Raw genomic sequence first — 19,315 nt, forward strand, 5'->3', positions numbered from 1 at the left:
CATCACTCATCCAGTCTGGTACGTCCAAAAAAAGTGAGAGTTCAATTTATAAACCCATGCATTATCGTATGAGCTTCCAAGGGAGTTACTGAGGTGGGGGGAAAGCTGTGTTTTTGGTTGTTTTGTTTTTAAAATCAAATGCAGTGCAGCTTATGAATCTGTTTGCAACATCACAGCAGCTCCATACAGCGACTGAAAATTAGAAAAGGAAAAGAAATAGTTCCAATATTATCCTCTTATTCCAGAGCTACGCCATGGTGGGAGGCAGGATCCACAGCACTTCCCAGTGCCAAGAGTAAAGATTTTCTGAAATTACCAAGTGCCAGATAAAATGATGCACGGCTGTGCCAGGGCTCTGAGAGCAAACGAAAGCCTGCAGATCAGTGCTCTTCACCTATGCATGTTCAGGGATATTTAACGTAAGGGCACGATGCTCTGCAGCCCACTGCAATAAATTCTCTTACAGTGACAAGACGAAATTCTCCCGCTGACACTGAAAATACAAAAGGTGGTGGTCTTGCATGTGCCTGCATGAACACACATGTACTTCCTGAAGTAGTACTGAGAAGATACCCTGGTCTTTGCGAGCTGCAAGACCACAACAGAACAGTGCCCAACTCCAGTCTGCACCAATACGAGAATGAGAGCAACCCTGCTCCAGAGTCAGGCAGCTCAGGTGGGCTAAAAACACAGGTACATTTGTTCCTGTACAAATGATTTGCAAACGTTTTCCTCAGACTTTAACATGACATCATTCAGAAGTATTCTAAATAACTGAATGTTCAGGACGAGTTCTTAAAGGAACTTTGCTCTTAATCTTAAACATTCCACCTCAGCTAGGAAACAGCCTTCTGCTGGAACACAGCACTGCTGCACACAGCTCCCATGTCTGCAGTGCAGTGCAAGCTCTGTGCATCTCCAGGAGATGCACGTTTGTGAAACATAAGCTGACATCACAGCACGAGGTTCTGCACACAGCCAGCTACTCACACTGCATGACTTGGCCAACACACGGCAATTATGGAAACTCTTGGCTGCCACCCATAAACTTACTTGACTTTATTATATCTACCTAAGATGGAAAAAAAACAACCACCCTTGTGACTTGCAGGGAAATGCTGGAGTAAGTTTGGAAAAAATCCTTCTGTGCTTTCACAAAAAAAAAAAAATAATAATAATAAAAAGCTCAACATTAGACTTGCTGCTTCAACAAACTATTATTACATGCTTCACCAGTCCATTAAAGAAAGTAATTTAATCAGTTTGTATTTTCTCAGGAAAATCTCATTCAGAGAAATTTTATTGCCAGCTATCTAAATAGTAAATACTTATTATCCTCTCAAAATGAGTTTTTGCTTGCCAAGGGCAAACCCATCGCTGTTATTGTAGTGCTCTGTCAGAGAAACAAGAAGTTAAAAAGGTTATAAAGATACCATTAACGTCATGGGACTGTCTTGTCAGGACTCAGAAGTGCTTAGTAATTGAGGGCTTTATTCAAAGTGTATTAGCACCCGCACAGACGGCACAGCTAATACGACGCTTTAGGCTTTATTTTGTTGCAGCCCTGCATAATCACCTACAAACAGCTGAATACTGTAAATTTATCTGCTGGAGAGCACGGCTCGTTCATCAGCTGTTGGGAGGCTGAGCCTTGGAACAAAACGCCCACGATGCGAGGGTGGCCTGGATGGTGACGGGCACTTGGGCTGCACTCAGAACACTGGAAATAAGCACTCCCACCACTACTGGAAATAAGCCCATTTGGTAAGCTTAACGAGCTTTGAGAACTACAGGCATGCTGCAGCAGAAACTTGAAGATAATACTACAGGAGTTAAGCTCAGTGGGACACGAGCAGCTCACATCTCTGCAGAACTCCTTTCCTACCCTTTGACGTGGACACCTGTGAGCTCCAGGTTGCCCTGCTGCCTGGTTCTGCCTCCTCAGTGCTTGCTGTCACCCTGCTTGGATCGTGGTGGAAAATGATGGTAATTTTAGCTCAGACACACACTTGACAAAAACGGTGAACAGTAGCACGTGTCAAAGTGCCTCCTCTGCACTCTGTTGGCCCCCAGATGCTGCAGCCCCACTGCAGCCCACCTCAGGCCTGATCCCTGCCAGCTGCAGGAGCGTGGGGAGGGCAGCCCAGCTCCTTGGGACAGCCTGCTGCAAACACACAGAGGAGCACGTGGGGATCCCTCAGGGTCACCGCCCTGGAAGCCGTGCGTTACCAGGCTGAAATCCTCACTGCCAGGAAAAGCAGCACCTCCCATCTCCTGCCACGCTCCAGCAGGTGAAGCAGCATCCAAGGCTGCGAGTACACAGGCAGAGCATCCCCTCATGGGTCAGCTCCACCGCCTGCCTCTCAGAACTGTCATCTAGAACCACCAAGTACTAAGGGCATTGCCAGAACAGCACGGGCTATTCTCAGGTTCATGTCTACATTTTCTTCAGTAACAGAAGCCTCTATGGTATAACCTGAGCAGTTTTCATACAACCAGTTTTGGAACTTCCATGAGAGATTCTGACAGCAGAAGGCAATGGGCAGGCAGGACAAGGGTGATGGAAAATGGAAGTACTGCAGGGTTCCCTACACAGGGAGTAAGCATTGATTGTGGTTAAATTCATGCATCACAGAAAATAATTGGAATAATACCCACACGTAATAACTGCACTTCTATAGTATGGTTCAGGATGAACAGCTTAATACATTGTAGGATGACAGCACAACATCTCTTTAGGATTGTTTGACTGTTGGAAGCTGGATATTGCAACTTCATTGCTCTGACTTGTTGAGGCCAAAACGTTCCATGTGTAAGTGTGCTCCAATTGATTTTTCTGCATTTCATTTGTTGTTCTGCTTTGAGGGGGGAAGTAAATGACAGCATAGATACTTCTGAAGATAGGAGTAAGGAAAGATGCTTTGTCTGTATAAGACATGTGGAAGATTTCTCTTTAGTGAGTGCTAAAAGCACCTGGGATGCAACAAGCAGCAGTTTCGGCACCAAGAACTCCCTTTTTGTTTTGTCCCAGTGCAATTACCCCTAAGTTTCCTCAAATGGATAAACTATGAAGGAGAGATTACTGCAAACAAGCGTGGCTGAACTCCCCCAGATCTCCCCCCGAGGAAGCAGCAGCCCGGAGCTGGGCTGGTGAGGGAACCAGAGCGTGAGGAAGGAGCTGCCTGCACTGATAATTCTACCACATGCCTCCAAACCAACTGGTCGGACGGCTCTGACACAAACACTGCTAACAATACCACCTACAGCAATGATTCGCATGTAATGAGACCCCTGGACATAGGTTCAGCTCCTACCAGCTCTCAGTGCAAGGTATTACTGCCTCCCTGCTCCATTGCAGCGCTGCACCAACACCCAACAACACACCTGGCCCTTCATTTACCCGTACTGACCAAACTGGGCCCCTTCAGCCCAACCCCGAGCACTGCCCTGTGCTCAGCAGCACAGCTCAGGCACAGCAGGGCTCAGTTCTAACACTGTGCTCCTACCAGCTGAACACAAATAACCCCGATTTCATCAAGAACAGAATCCTCCCTCAGGTTCTCTTGCCCTGAGTTGATAGCAGTGGCGTCACGATTTCATCAAAGAGGCTAACCAACATAACGTTAACATTTCTCAGTGCTCTCTAAGGGCTTCAGAGCTTAAAATGCTCAGAACCTTTAAGACAATACCTTGATTAAATCATTTCAGTGGGTATTTTAACAGCATAAAGGGATACATGATGGCTTAAACAAAGAAGTCAGCCCAGAAATCTTAAATAATAAATTATGCTGTAGCCACGCAGAACAGTAATAGAATAGAACTAATGGGAAGATCTGACATGCATGCATGCATTCGATTGCTCCAGTCAGCTGTGATTCCAAACATTTTTCCCTCTCGCTGGGGTGATCGATACAAGTGATGCAGCAAAGGGCACAAGTTTTCCTCCTTGCCATTTAACAAAGACCCCGCTTTGCCTTTCCCATGCATCACAGTGCAATTCTTCGTTAAGCCTGTGGAAACACAGCAGAAATAACTGTCTGCAGATTTAATTCAGTATGAACTTTTCTTGCTTTTGCATATTGATTCGTATTTGGAAGAGTGTCACGTGAAAGCTTGGCTTTTCTCTTACAAAAGGCAACAGAAACGTGTGTGTACGTGTGCAGATGGATGGGTTACATGCCAACATACCATTTGAGTGAAGAATAAACACCAGCTTCACCATCCTTACCATCAGGTCATCGTATTATTTATTTACTGTCTTTATTTTCAGGTTTTAGCTGTTCTTAGAAAGCATCCAAGGCAGTGCTTTAATTCACTTGCTCTCTCCTTTACACAGTCTTTGGTTTAGGATCAAGAGAAGATTGCTGGTGCCTGCTCAGGTCTCTCTGAGCACCTTAATGCAATCAGGAGGTTTAGATGCTACAGGCAGATGTTGCTCTGGGCAGTCAGAGTAAGTTTATCATCGTATATTTGGGCGACTTTCTTTTGGCTAACCTCTCCAGATGCACTCTGCAATAGTTTCTACCCAAAGCTCTCACAGAAGACCATACAGGACTTCCAGACAGGAGGTGCTGGTTGGGTGTTTTTTCTCAGGGAAAACTCTCACTTACCTTTAGATAAAACTGTTAACACACACAATGTGCTTCCTGAAATAGTGCAGAGAGCGGTGTTTGAAGCAAAGCCACCCTTTTATTACAGAAGCTTATCTTAAAATCTACTTTTCACACACATTCTTGGTCTCAGTACTATGAGAAGCCTTTCAAAATGACCAGAGTAACCAGTTTTAAAACAGACACATTAACATTTCATAAACCAAACCTACGAACAGAAGGAAATCAGCACTGCCCATTTTGTACAGGAATTCTTACTGGTAGCCTCAGCCACGAGAATATCAGTCACACAGAAGCTCCTATTAAAAGATGCCTGGCTTTCCATAAGGATGACTGCCCACCACAGCACTACAAGGGAAAAAACCATCTTTGAAAAACACCCAGTGCTGTGCTTCAAGATTTATTTAGTCGACACCTTATAATAATCTCTAAATCTAATGGGACACAAACGCATTTCATCACTGATGAAAATCTTCAGCGATTGCTCAAATGAAAATCAAAAAATTATTACAATCTAGTAGTTTGGCTTGCAGCACGCATTAATCAGAAATCATAATAAATCCACATGCTTCTTGAGACAGCACATTAGTCAAACAGTTTTGTGTGATAACGACATTGAGTAATGGGCTCGGAGTTAGAAGGGTCAATCATAAACTCATCAAATGCTTCATTTCATTTCTTAATTTGGACAAACACAATTTGTTTATGGGAAGGATATCAGGTGTTCTTGAATGAATAATGGCTACGAAACCAAACTCCATTAATCAGCTCTTGATTACAAATGACTCCGAGATTGTTTGTTCTAATTTCATTCATTTGGGTCAACAAAGAAAACATGAGCAAACGAAAGCACTTGGAAAAAACGGCACACTTATTACTCTGTATTTAATAGAGCCGTGATAAATATTCTTTCAATAACTGTAAAACAAGGATTTTATTACCCACATTAAATACCGTTCTGGGTTCAAGCGAAGGAATTAATACAGGTGAGTTACAGGAGGCATGGAAGAAGACCTTCAGGTGCTTCTGAACCGAACATCTCCAACGGGCAAATGAGCACAGAGTGCCAAACTGCACCCAACTACCTGCGTCTCCCAGCATTCGCAAACCCCTGCTGTATTTTCAGGGCGTTAAGATCTCTAAACCCCATTTGTATTTCTGCAAGCCATCATCATTATTCCACAATCATTTTGCCTTATTGTAATTAAGTCTTAAGTGTCTCCTCTTCATCAGCGAAAGGCAGCACTCCGGGCAGCCCAACACTGCTCAACCCCTCTTTGGGCACAGCCAAACTCTCCAGATTTGTTTGTGGAGCATCTAAGCTGAAGGGTGGGAAACACACCCGAATGTATGGTGTGTGTACCAGCAGGGCACACGTTCTGACCAGTGCTCTGATGGCCACAGACCAAAGCAGGCACCTCCACAGAGATGATGGCACAACAGACAGCGCACAACGAGCAAGGGATGCTGTGCTGTCGATATTAAGACAGAACATTTCCCACAAGGCGTTTCTAAACAGCAAATTGCTGCACAGCCACATATGGTTTCTGCAGCCAAAGCGGCGCATAATTAAATTACCGGGCAAAGTTGCTAAATATGAATTGATAACAAAACTTAAACTAACTGAAAAATTGTCTTTGACTTAAGATCAATAGCAAGACTGCAAGATTCATCTGCACGTAATTAGCACACATATTTGCATCAAAATCATGTGTACCATATGCTACAACGTTCTGACTAGTTATAACGTGGGCCTGAGATACCTCTGCTTCCTGGGAGCACGACAGCTCTCACAAAAAAACTAACCAAGAGATAGAAATTCTAATAGCTTTAGGTTTATTTCACTGGCTAATAAAATTACTGTACACTCACTTCTAGGTTCTGTCTCAGTTTTGATGTCCATATTTACATACCAAAAGGCAGCCATACTCCACCGGTCTGTTCTTTAGGGCACAATTTAGCAGCTACTCCTGGGCTTCTTACACTGGAAATCACACACTGAAATCTATGCCACAACAATGGCTCAAAACAAAGCTTTTCTTTATTTATTACCTCTTATGAGAGTCTGAAATACGTCCATGGAGCAAATGGCTTTTAGACACCGACACGGCAGCATTACAGCTTGCAGAAGTGAATTACTTTCTTTCAGATGTATTTTATTCTCTACTCAAATTTGTTTAATTAAAACACCATATTTTTTCAGCAATCATGAAAAAGAAGTTGAAGAAATTATTGATTAAATAACTGTTTGCTCACCAGTGACACAAAACAGCTGCACATCAAAACCACATACTCCATAAGGACAAGACCATTAATATGATTTAAAAATAATTACTTGGATTAATGACTCTTAATTATAAAGCTGTAGCTTTGCATGCAGAAAGTATTTCTTTTTTTAGTACCCTAATGAGATTATGTAGCTTTGCCAACAAATTAGGAGCAAGTAATGTATGAATAAATGTATTTAATGTCCAGCTGTGTAAGCACTCGTGCCTGGCTGCAGAGCTTGCTGCTGCACACTGACCAGGTGAGTTCAACAACTGTGTGCATCTTTGTTGGAATTACTTCCAGTTCTCATCAAACACACAATATAAAAAACAGCTACCACTATTTTATTCTGACATCCGTTTCCTCGTCAGTGGTGTGCTTTGTTGTTTTCATTATTATTATTTACTAACTTAAGGTGCAATCATTACACGCAGTACTGGCTTCATTCCAAATGCACACCGTGTTAAAATACACCAACCCAGCTCCTCACAAATCAGGCTCTCATCAGGGAAAATAAGTGTTAATTTTATTTCAAACTATCAGCAGCCCTTCAGCTATTCTGCTGCTTTGAGACCAACACAAGAGCACAGATGGAACCAGACCTGAAACGTTCCGATAAAGGCTCTGAAATAATCAACTGAAAACAATTAAATAGTATCTACTGGTAGGGATGAGTGCTACATGGCTACATTTCATCAACAGTGGCAACGACCTAAAACAGAGCAACTACCACCTGGCCACCAACAGCTCGGGGCAATGGGATTCACCCAAGAATCCCAATGGGAAGCATGTGCTGGGGAGCAGCCAAGTGGGGCAGGGCCACCTCTGGGTGCTCAGCCCCCCAGCAGCACCACTGGCCTTCCTCAGAGATAACTGAGGTCGTTAGGAGATGGAGGACTGGGAAACTCACAGCTAATTGCCCAGGAAGGTCTGAAACCATGTCATGATGGGAAGTTCAGCTGGGAAAGAACAACTTCAAAAGCCCACGCTGGCCTGCCAGCCTGGCTGGATGGATATTTCTCAGGCTTTTCTTTTCCCCAGTCCTGAGGGCTCTGCACATTACTAAGCACTACAGGAAGAAACACAACCAAGCCAGGAAGGTTCCCAGTAAGGATTCCAAGCTTGTCCGTCATAGTGAATATACGATGACACGCTTACTTCCCTTTAAAAATTCCAGTGCACTTAGACTTTGGAGTAGAAGTTTCAGTTGAAAACTGCTGCATCACCCACAGTTTGTTCCTCCAGCTGATGGAAAGCTGTTGTGGCTTTATGACCTTTGTGATTGGTATTCCACACCACCCCCTCATGAGAGCACTCAGCCTCGTTCCGTGACACAACCGAGTGAGTTGGGACATTCAGACACTGCTGACCAAGTAGGAACCAGCAGCTGGCCCAGGAATTGCGATTATTCCAACCAAACCTGAGCCATAAGGTGAACAGAGGACATGGAGAGGGCATTAAGGCAGGCATTAAGGCAGAAAAGGCATCAATGACAATTTGCAGGGCTATAAGCAATTAACGCCGGCAGCTGAAACCACAGCAGCAATGGGAACCACAGCTCCTCCTCGGATTTGTACCTGAGCACACCTTTAAAAAAAAAAAGTCTTTAGCAAACGAAATCAACACTGTGATGTACAGAAATTGTTCAACTTGTGCTCACAGGATCGAGATTTCCATACAAACAGAAGTAAAACTCAGTGCTGATGGACACAGCTTAAAGCAACTGTTTGATACTGGCAGAAATAAGGAGTTGGTATCAAGTCAGACTCAGCGTATTCACATACTAGCCGTATTAATTAAGCTATTTCTCAATTTTCAGCAACTTTTAAAATCATTAAAATTTCTATTTCTGGCTAAAAGAGCATTTAATAAATTATATTTTACCCGTATCACGTAAACCTAAAATTTTTATGTCCTGTTTCATCCCTTGTTTATATAAGCCAACACACATTACCCATTATCCATCCTTCTAAAGCCGTTTGGATAATTACTAACCCAAAAATCAACACAAGAAAAATAAAACCCAGCACAATAAATCCATAAACATTTTATAAGTTTGGCATCCAAAGCTAAGCACCGATAAAATGAGTCTTCATACTTGTTGCCACCTGCCTGCCTTACTGCTTTGCAGAGCTAGCAAAGAGCAAAACAGAGGCCATCCTATTTAACTAAACAGTTTTTATTAAAGTAAAAGAAAAGCAAGAGTCTATAAAGTAGCGAGTGATCCTATTAGTTCCACCAGACTAAAATCATACAGTCTACGTATGTGGTCCTTTCAGCCACATCTGTTATGAGCCACTGCGATAGCAGAAAAGAGAGAATATCGGGCTATATATTTATCAGGCACTGGGAGCACAAATGAGGATTTTTCTCTCTAATAAAACGTATTATAGTGGGGAGATAAAGAAACACAAGTATTATAAAACACCCGCATTCTTACACGGCTAAAGACAAAGTGCTTCTATTCCATTATTTTCTCCGCAAGGACTACGTGAAATGTAATAAAGATGCATGGTACAAAATTAAAGGGAACAATCTGATAGCATAATTCAAAAGATAATGAGTAAAATAGCTGATACCCAGAACTGCTGCCAAACAGATCTGATAAATGGTGAACGCTTATTTCTATTCATTAATTTCTCCCGCATCTCGCTAACGTCATATTAGGGCCTCCGCTCTCCACTTGCCTTTAAATAAACTCCATCAAGAATTCCTTGCACAGAAATGCCCTATTCTTGAATGCTCTTTCAGCCATAGATTGAAATGCAGATTCCAAAAATAGATCAGTCACTTATTTCAACTCTGGACCTTTGAAAATCCAGATCAATTGCCTTTTGTAATCGCCTTTATAAGGACAATACGAAACCTCCGCTTGGAAAATTTTTCAGGCTACTTTGCTAGGATGGATGGTCGGCAAGGTCCAACTCACATCAACACATTTCCATTTAGGGATATTTGTCCACGCTTTCATTTAATGAGGAAACGCGGCTGCCACGCAGCAATTAACGGCACAAATTCGCTGCCTTCCAAGGCTCCCTCTCATTCTTATCACTTTTAGCCAAGCAGGATGCAGCGCACGGGAAACTTTTTCCTCAGCATTTACAATACGAGCAAATGCTTAATAGCAAACCGAGCTCAAATCTCCTGTGCTCCTCGGTAATGAAGGCTGGGAAAGGAATCACAGACACCCAAGTGGTTTGGCAACTGTAAGTGACAGAAGCTCTGCTAAATCCTCTGTTTACACTGGGGATTAGTGGGAGATTGTGCGGCGTGAAGCGAGCTGGCCATGGTCAAGGGAACCTGCTCCTGTCAGCCCGGGGGCAGGCGCACAAAGCCCGGTCCTGGTAGGAAGTGACCCATAAACGTATTCCCGCGAAGGATTTGCGCTAAGCCAGGCTGCCTCATAGAAACTCCATATGACCATTAACTGGCCTGCAAGGCCTGCCAGGAGGCCTAATTACAGGCCTACAGAGCCCAATAACAAAAGCTGAAGAGCTTTAGCCTAGGGATGATCTGCTTTATACTGACTTGAGAGAGTCCATATAGAGCGACAAAAAGAAAGAGGTTTAGCTTTAAAATTCTCCCAAGAGACAAAGCATTGTAGCTAAGTCTGGAAGGCCCACATGCAACATGCTTCAGATAGGCTTAAACATCCCACCCTCCCAAAATTAACATTCAACTATTGCCTGCTTAACATCTGCTCGAACGTGGCGAGCTGCTGCAGCACCGTCAGAGCACCCTAAAAAGGCCTCCGTGTGCCTAAATACTAAGGAGGATAACGGAATAAAGCCCTGCAAATACAAGCGTGCACGTGAGACCCACAGCAGTTTTTGTAAATCAAAACCCAGTTACGCTAAGAATTAGAGAGGAGTGCTTCACGTCTTCAGATGTTGCGCTCCTTAATGAGAGCACAGATACTGAAATTAATCTGTGCTCACAAAGAGCAGCAGTATTTAACAAAGTGTGCGGTGGGGTCACCACCACGAATGAAGGGCAGAGGCAAAGCTTCTGGCATCAACACTTCACCCTGGCACGCTATGACCACCTTCCCCTCCGCCCCTCACCAGGTGAATGCACCATGCTCTCCCAGCCTTCCTGCAGAGACCAGAAGCCGTAATTCTGATCTCCCAAAGAGCAACAGCAAAAAGCCAGAAGCACACTGAAAACAGTGGCTGCTTTACTACTTGCTTTCTTTTGTTCCAGAGGAATCAGTCAATATATCCCAAATGAATGGCAAAGACTCTAAAAGCAGCTTTACAGCTCACACCTGCAACCCCCAACAGGGCTGTGCCAGATGAGGAGGCCGTTGGACACCCACCTTCCCCAAAATCGAGCATCTCTGGTGATGAAGCGAGCAGTAAAGAATGAATGGAACGCAATGACATAACACTAATTTCTTGAAGCCGTGGCCATTGCATGAGAACAGGCCATGGAAAAGTTGGCATGCCAAGCACTTTCAAAACCTGCATTCAAAATCCCTAACGTTACTCGTGTGTTATCATGTTCTTTCTCTTGCTTAAAGCCATAAGAGTAAAGCCAAATAATTTACACATCAACTGGTCAACAAGAAGCAAAAAATCGTGTACACAGACATCTTCAGATTGAGAAGACAGCCCCGACTGCTTCTGACGTGCAAATACTTCCCAGAAGCATGACAAGAAACAAAGCAAATCACAGAACATCTGAAGTTCTGCACCCAGCTTCCATTTGGAATCACACCTCCGAAGCATCTCCTGTCTACCTGGCATGAAGACAAGGTGAGCTGCTGCATGGGCTTAACACAGAGTGCAACCAGCTCACGGACCAAACCCTTCTGTGCTTGGAGACGAGCGAGGAGCTCCTGCTGTCATGTTTGAACAAAACATCCCAGCACGTTCTGAACTCCAGTGACATAAAAGCTGGCTGCACACAAATACGTATTTCTTCCTACATCCAAGTTGAAGAAAACACCAAAACAGCTTCCCCGATGTTTGTTTGTGTTCTAGGAATCGAGGGAAGTCCCGGAGTAAACAGTAATGGAAGATGAAGGATTGTACCTGAGCAAACTTAAGCAATGCTGCTAGCAGTTCCTTTCCTCAGACCACAAGCACAACAGAACTGTAACTTGGCTTCTCCACCAGCACGCAGCAGGCACGTCCCAGCCTCCCCTTTTTTGCTATTATATTTAATCTGCAACAGCAGCATTGGTAAAGGATGTGTTAGAATTTAGACTACTTGATGGGTTAAGCAAAAGGTAAACCTAGATAGTAAAATAAATAAATAAAACTCTACATTTTGCAGGGCTACAATGAAGAGCAGATCAACAGCTTAAATACTGGTAGTACCAAGTGATCAGCAAAGACCAAAACTCGCATCAGTTTGAACTTGAAGTTTGTCTGCTCTTACAACAAACATTTCACAAATATTTTACAGACAAACAAGCTTCTATTTATGCACATTAATATTTAATGTTCTCTTTAATCTTACATACTCTATATACAGATCGCTGTTATATTCATCCAAAGGTATTTCCAATGTATTAAGAACCAAAAATTTGCTAAGCAAGCAAAGTAAATTTTCTTCTAGGTTAATTCCTTCTAAGTACAGAACAATACAGAAATCTTCAGAAGGAAATGGGCAGATATATTTCTATACAAATGATAAAAAGAAAAGTCAGATTACTGTCTGGCATGGAAATGGCACAGAAAGGGGAGATGCCAATGTAAGTGGAGCACAGCAGCAGAGATGAACAGGGAAGGGACCTTCCCAAAGTCCTCTCCTACACTTGTTGGTAATTTTGAACCATGCCAGAGTTAAAACTTGTTTGTTCAGACACCTGTGTACTAACAGTCACCAAAATGTGGCAATACATTCTGAATACAGCACAGCTTTCAGCTTTCTCCCCACTTAGCAGGAGCAGAGCAATTCCTACCACAAGGCAGGAAGACATTCACAAGTGAATGCACAACTCTGGGATGGACGCTGCACTGAACACCACGTATACAAAGAACAGCTTTGTTCATCACTGCTAACACGCAGATTAAAATTAACAGGTATTTGCAGCTCATGCCACAACAGCAACAATGAACCTCCTGATTTTGAGCTCCTTGAAAAGCCAACTGAAGACGTGTAGCTGCTCAGTAATGCTCTAACACTTATTTTGTGAAAGCTGGAGTGCTGGTTTTGCAATGAACAGACACAGAACATTGAAACAACAGCATTAACAAACCCAACACTCCTCTTAAACCACCTTAAGAAAGATTCAGTGTAACTGACTGAGCGTGGGACTGGGAGAAGGACAGGGGATGAGCTCAGAAGTAAAAGATTCCCAACACCTAAATAAAGATGGGAAATAATTTCTTCCTGTATTTTCTATAAGAGAAATAGATTAACTCTCCTGAATTCTTTATCAACAGTTTGCAGCTCCAATCCACATTTCCGACTTCAACGGTGAATATTTAAATCACAAAATGTCATCGGCCTTTCATACGTTTCTGGATATTTCTGGGACCCAAATCACAGTGATCTACAGCTCATGGGTATCTTCTGTACACTTCCAGGTGTTAAATTAAAAAATGAGGTGTGACAGATGTGAGCAGTACAAACAAATTGCGCTTTTTTAGGTCAGTGCTGTCACAACCACTTTATCATCGCGTGCTTCAGAGATTTATTAAAAGTTACGGAGAACAACGAATGCATTTGGAGCTACAATACAGAAGGGTAAATGCATTTCTGGAGAAAAATCCAGGAACGTGAGAAGACAGATAACCCTTGGAACAGAAGGCTTTGCTGAGGAGGAAATACCAACACTGGGAGTGGGAATTGTTGCTTTTAAGTTACGAACGCACACACTAGGGATGAAGGCTGAACTACAGACAAATATGTGTTTATTACAATGTGCTTGAAACGTTGAATTTTTTCTTTTTAAGTGAAAAATTGACATTTTTAATGGGGAAAATAAAATAGGACTCAAAAAAACAAGATTACAAACTTCAGCATAGACATTTTAAAGAGAAAACTACCTATTTCTGCAACCACTTCAAATAAATCATTGTAAGTACTTACCTGCACCAATTCAGCTCACTGCTATAAAATAAAACAACAAAACCAAGTTTTTGAGTTTCAGCAGTAGCAGCAAGAGGCCAAATCTGTGAAGACAACGAAGTACTCACTTCATTTCTCCAGAGACATTCAGCCAACGCCAGCAGTGATGCACAGCAGTTTCAGCTTAACCAGAAACAGAAGTGAGCAATGGAGAAAGGGGCTTGACTCGTGCCCAACAGAAAACAATACTACATTGACAGGCCTCGTTTTTCTGATTTCATAAAAGAGAAACACAGTTGAAGAATGCAGCGTTACTTGTAACAGCAAGACTTACCCGCCGCCTCCAGCACCAGCTGCAATCGAGCCTTGGCCTGCTCTGCAGGAGTCTGCAAAGAGAGGGTCTGTCAGCCTTGCACGTTTGCCACGCGTGGCCCCGCAGCATCCCCACCATCCCCAGAGGCTGCAAGGGGAGGCCAGCCTCGGCGAGCAGCTCAGCTTTGAGCAGGGACTCCAAGCTGAACGCTTCTAGCTAAGCAGCAGCGCAGCAGCCCAGCCTGGCCTCACCGCCATGACCCCACCGCACACAGCTCCCGTCGGCTCCTAACAGGATTGATATGGCAGGTTGTTCACACTTGCTCTGCTATCTGTTTTGATGCCTTCCTTTCCTCAAGGTATTTCTCCGCACTGTGGGCTGTGGAGCAATGCTGTTGGCTGTGTACCCACTATGCTAATTACTCCAAGTGATGTTTCACTGTGTCCAATGTGCTTGCCATCCCTCTCATTTTGAAGCCACTCAAACGTTTTCACAGTTAAATCTATACACAAACCCCATTTGTCACGCAGTTCAGAAGTTGATTATTTCCCTAAGCATCTCAAAAGTTTGGGAGGTTTCTGCTCAGCACTGAAAACAAGGCACGCAGGAACTTTTGGTGCCGCTGCTCAGCTCCTGGAGGCAGATATTGTTACCCCAACTCTTCTTCTGAGAGGCTGTGGATGCCCCGTCCATCCCTGGAGGTGCTCAAGGCCAGGTTGGATGGGGCCCTGGCAGCCTGGACTAGAATTAAATGTGGAGGCTGGTGGCCCTACTTGTAGCATGGGGACAAACACTTCACAAGCTTCCGGCCAGCAGCAGCTACAGGGAGCAGGCGATGTGATCCATGGCACACCTTTGGCAGAATGTTTTGCTTTTATAAAGGTTGAACGGCAGAGGAAATTCAGCTCTTCTTTCAGCTACCAGGTTTGAAACAGTCACTTTGATGGAGGCGATAGATTTTATTTCTTGAAGTATTCAGCCTACTTCTGATGCACGACTTAAATTAAACACGTCTACAAAAGCCTAACAAACCCCAGCGTGGCAGGGATTCATTTGCACGTACTGTACACCAATGCTTTGTCTTTGCATGGGATAAACACCAAAGCAGCAGTGCCATGCAGCAGCCCTCCCAGCAGGCAGCCCCAAGTGCCTGCTGTCTGCAGCACACACACAGCCCTCCTTAGCTGTCCCGGCTCCACGTGCTGCCAGAAATTGAAATCACAAAGCAGACTTGCAGAGGGGAAGTAGGATAAGAAATCTGTTTAACAGAAACAGTCGAGTTGGTAATTTACAAGATTTTCCACTTGCCAATAAAATCACAGTTTCCTACAGGCGCACAACTGCCCTCTGTTCTGTGCACAGAAATCTGAAAGATCCCCAAAACTCTGTGAGCTCGTTTGCTGCCATGTGTCACTGTTACATCTTCCCCTGCCCCCACAGACAAGGTCAGCATCCAGGTTTCTTCCTGCAGATGACTCAAAGCCTTGTGGCTAATTGCCATCACAGCAGGGGCAATAAAGGACGACCCTGCTCATATTTTGAGAACAACATTACTACAAGCACGCACTGCACTTCAGAACAGAATACCAACTGTAGCTGTGTTAAATACAGCTCTCCTCAGCAAGACGTCATTTCCCCAGCTTCAAGTTTCTATCCATGCAATCCTACTCAGTAAAATCCCAGTTTAATAACCAAAACCAACGTCATACCCAAAGGACTCAGCAAATAAGCACCAATTAATAAGCCCGTGTATGATTTTGAAAGCTGAGCAGAAATCCATCCTTCAGTTTCCTATGAGCAGTGTGTCTCAGCACCGGAGCACGGCATGCAGGATCTTGTTCATCAGTGGCAAGAACGTACAGCTAATGGTGGTGGCTGTGCTGTGCTTGGTAGCCAAGGACCTGCTCCATCAAGCAGAGGTATTGTGCTCTTTGTACCTATTGTAGTTTCCAAGGAAATAAATAGGAGGCATTACTTTCAGAGCAACCTAGCATCTCAGCAAGGAGAAGGCAACAAAGAAGCCTGACCCACATCTATAACAGAGCTTCATCAGGTTACGAAAAAGACTGTGACATGCTTGTTTAGCACCAGAACGCCTGCATTGCTTTCAAGTCATCCCTTTTTCACTGAAGGGTTAGGAAATTAAAAAAAAATTGCCAAAGAAAGAGCAGATAAAGAAGTTATTTCTATTACAGAACACCACAGAGGAGCACACAATGCAAAACAAACTGCCAAACCAAAGAAAAAAGCACAAAAGAGACTGAGAGCTTCTCTTTCACACCAAACCAGAGCAAACGGAAGGGAGTTGAGGCTGGCAAAATCAAAACTGATAGAAAAATACTTTTTTTCTTTAGAAAAAACAAAACCAGAAGAGTTTGTAATGTGAATCAGTAACAGGGAAATGCCGAAACCTATCCAGCATTATTTGATTTCAACTCCTACCTTTCCAGACATTGGTCATCTTAAAGGATTGACCGTTACAAGGATAGTCCTGATGTGGCAGGTCCTCACTGCTGCCATCATTCTGCACACAGTGCTGTGGCAGGACCAATGCTCTGACCTGCTGCAGCTCTACCTGCTCCCAAACCCTGAACGTGTGAGCAACGTGCAAATGGATACAGTGGGAAAATGCAAGCAGGAAGGGAGCTTTGCTTACTGAGCAAACAGGAGAGATGTTTGGCAGCTTGCTCCGAACCCAACATCATCATTCTGCTACAGATAATGCAGAAACCAGGACTTGTTTTTGTTACTATCCAGCTGATGCACTGGCTGTAAGAAAATGCTCACAGCTAACAATGAAACACACATGATTTCTATGAGACTGACACAGCAGTTTTACCCTCCTGCTATTACGTAGGACAAAACTGGAGGAGAATTTCCAAAAAGAAAATAATCTGGAGAAGAAAATAATCGGATGGTTTGCAGACTCCAAGCAGCACAGCCTTCTTAATGTAAAGGCCTGGTGCTGTGCTGTTTGGGGTCATCATCTGCCTGTTGGGCTGTTTACCTGAGGCACAAACAGGAACAGAAAACACTATAAGCTTAAATAACAGCTCATGTTCCATTTCCTATCAATTTGTATATTCTTATGGACCTCTCACCAATACACATTAGTTACAGTCTAAAGCCAATTACTAAAATGATCCATTAGGGTCTTGAAATAGAATGTAACACAACAAAAATCTTGATCTTTGATAACTGTGTAGGTCTGACAACATCTAAATACGATGCACATGAATTAAAAGTGGGAAAAAAACATGTAAAGCATGGAATAATAACAATATCTGTTCATCAAACACACAGATGTCTTTGCCATTTCCATTCAGGACAAAAAAGAAAAAAGCAAGAAGCAAAAAAGGCAGTATAAGCAACATGCTAACTAGGAAAGGGTAATCATTACCCAGAAGGAGAAAAGGAAAGGAAGCCAGAAAGCGATTTTGCCTTTTAATGTATGTAAAGGTCTCAAGAAGAACGTGACTAATGATGAAGTGAAAGGCAGAGCTTAACTAGCACGAAATGCCCACACAGGGCGATGGTCTGGGGGGACCTGTGGGTGGAGGAAGGCTCTCCTGGCCACAGCCACCTGCAGCCCAACTCACAGCAAGGCCTGGGACACTTCTCCAAGCGTTCATTCCTGCCACCCCAGGGCTGCTGACATCTCCACATCAGGCCAGCAGGATAATGGGAGGGAATGGCATAGCCCAATGGTTGCAGTTTGGAGCCTTTTGGAGAGGAAAGGCAGAACTGTTGGCACAGCTCAAAGTCACAGCTCGAAAGCTGCTGAGCAACCTAATGGAATATTAGAATGTTATGTTCAAGAGTGTTTTGACTACATGCTTTTAGAATCATAGAATCACCAAGGTTGGAAAAGACCTAAGAGATCATCCAGTCCAACCGTTCACCTATTCCCAATAGCTCCCACTAAACCATGTCCCTCAGCACAACATCCAGCCTTTCCTTGAACACCCCCAGGCTCGGTGACTCCACCACCTCCCTGGGCATCCACTGCAGTGCCTGACCACCCTTTCTGAAAAGTAATACTCCCTAATGTCCAGCCTGAATCTCCCCTGCCGTAGCTTGAAGCCATTCCCTCTGGTCCTATCACTATCATTTTTGTCCAATGGAATTGTCATTAAAAATTGAGATCAAAGGAGAAAGCAGGTGATATTGTCCCTGACCATTATATTGTCCCCAGCCATAACAGACGCTGTGACACACCCCGTATCTCCACAGTGTCCTTTTCCATCTGTCACCCGGGACAGAAGCGGTCATTAAAGCATCTGGAATGGTTAACTTTAATCACAGCTCCCCTTCACCCAGCTTCTCCTCCAACAGGCACCCAGGTACCTTCAGCACACTGCCAACATGAGTGGGTCAGGAATCTCTGCTTCTTACCTGGGAATATGAGCCAAGTCTCAGGCACGACAGCAGTGGCTTACTGGAACCGAACAGAAGGCACAAGTAACGTCTGTGGCAAACAGCCACACACAGCTCAAACCCCTCAGTGAGTTTCATTTCGTACTCAAACCATTCTGCACGCTGCCATAGCCCTTTACAGGACCGTAACACATCACGGATCGATTTCAGTGAAGGTTGTTGACAAAAAGCAAAGAAAATGGCTGTCCTGGAAGCAGGTACAGCACACGGGGCCAGCTGCCCACTGAGTGAGTGAGATTTACAAACTGGTGCGTTGAGGTCTCTTAAAAACAAAACACTGAAAGCATTGGACTGCTTGATTTGAACTCTGCAGAAATCCTTCAGAAGAAAATACAGGTAATGCTTCATCCAGATACGTTTTAAAGCCTGAAATAATTACCAGCTGCCCATTTGTTGGGCATCACCCTGTACAAAAATCAACAAGATCACGAAGAGAAGAGTTGAATGGATAGAGATCTTCACATCAGCTTCTTCACCTGGCCACAGCTCTATGAATTCATACGTTTCCATCATCTACCCCTTGAAAATGATTCTGATCACAAATCTTTGAGCTCAATTAAAACTGGGAAAGGGAATCCTTCCAAGGACAGTAGGATAACTGATCATCCAAAATACAAGGCAGCAATGATCCTTCCCACTTGAAACAATCACAGGAGTGTTAATG

General features: G+C 43.8%; 1 protein-coding gene across 2 annotated transcripts in view; it reads right to left on the reverse strand.

Annotated features, from left to right (window-relative positions):
* Window positions 1-19,315, reverse strand: part of RSRC1 (arginine and serine rich coiled-coil 1) — a gene marked incomplete at its 5' end in the record, with an annotated part of 105,652 nt that overhangs the window by 28,817 nt on the left and 57,520 nt on the right. For both annotated transcript variants that reach the window (XM_079539584.1, XM_079539583.1), the window contains one exon: window positions 14,236-14,287. In XM_079539584.1, coding sequence (XP_079395710.1) covers window positions 14,236-14,287 — 52 coding nt within the window. The remainder of the gene's footprint in view (window positions 1-14,235; window positions 14,288-19,315) is intronic.

Source organism: Tetrao urogallus, assembly GCF_951394365.1.
Source record: "Tetrao urogallus genome assembly, chromosome: 9".
Taxonomy (NCBI): Eukaryota; Metazoa; Chordata; class Aves; order Galliformes; family Phasianidae; genus Tetrao; species Tetrao urogallus.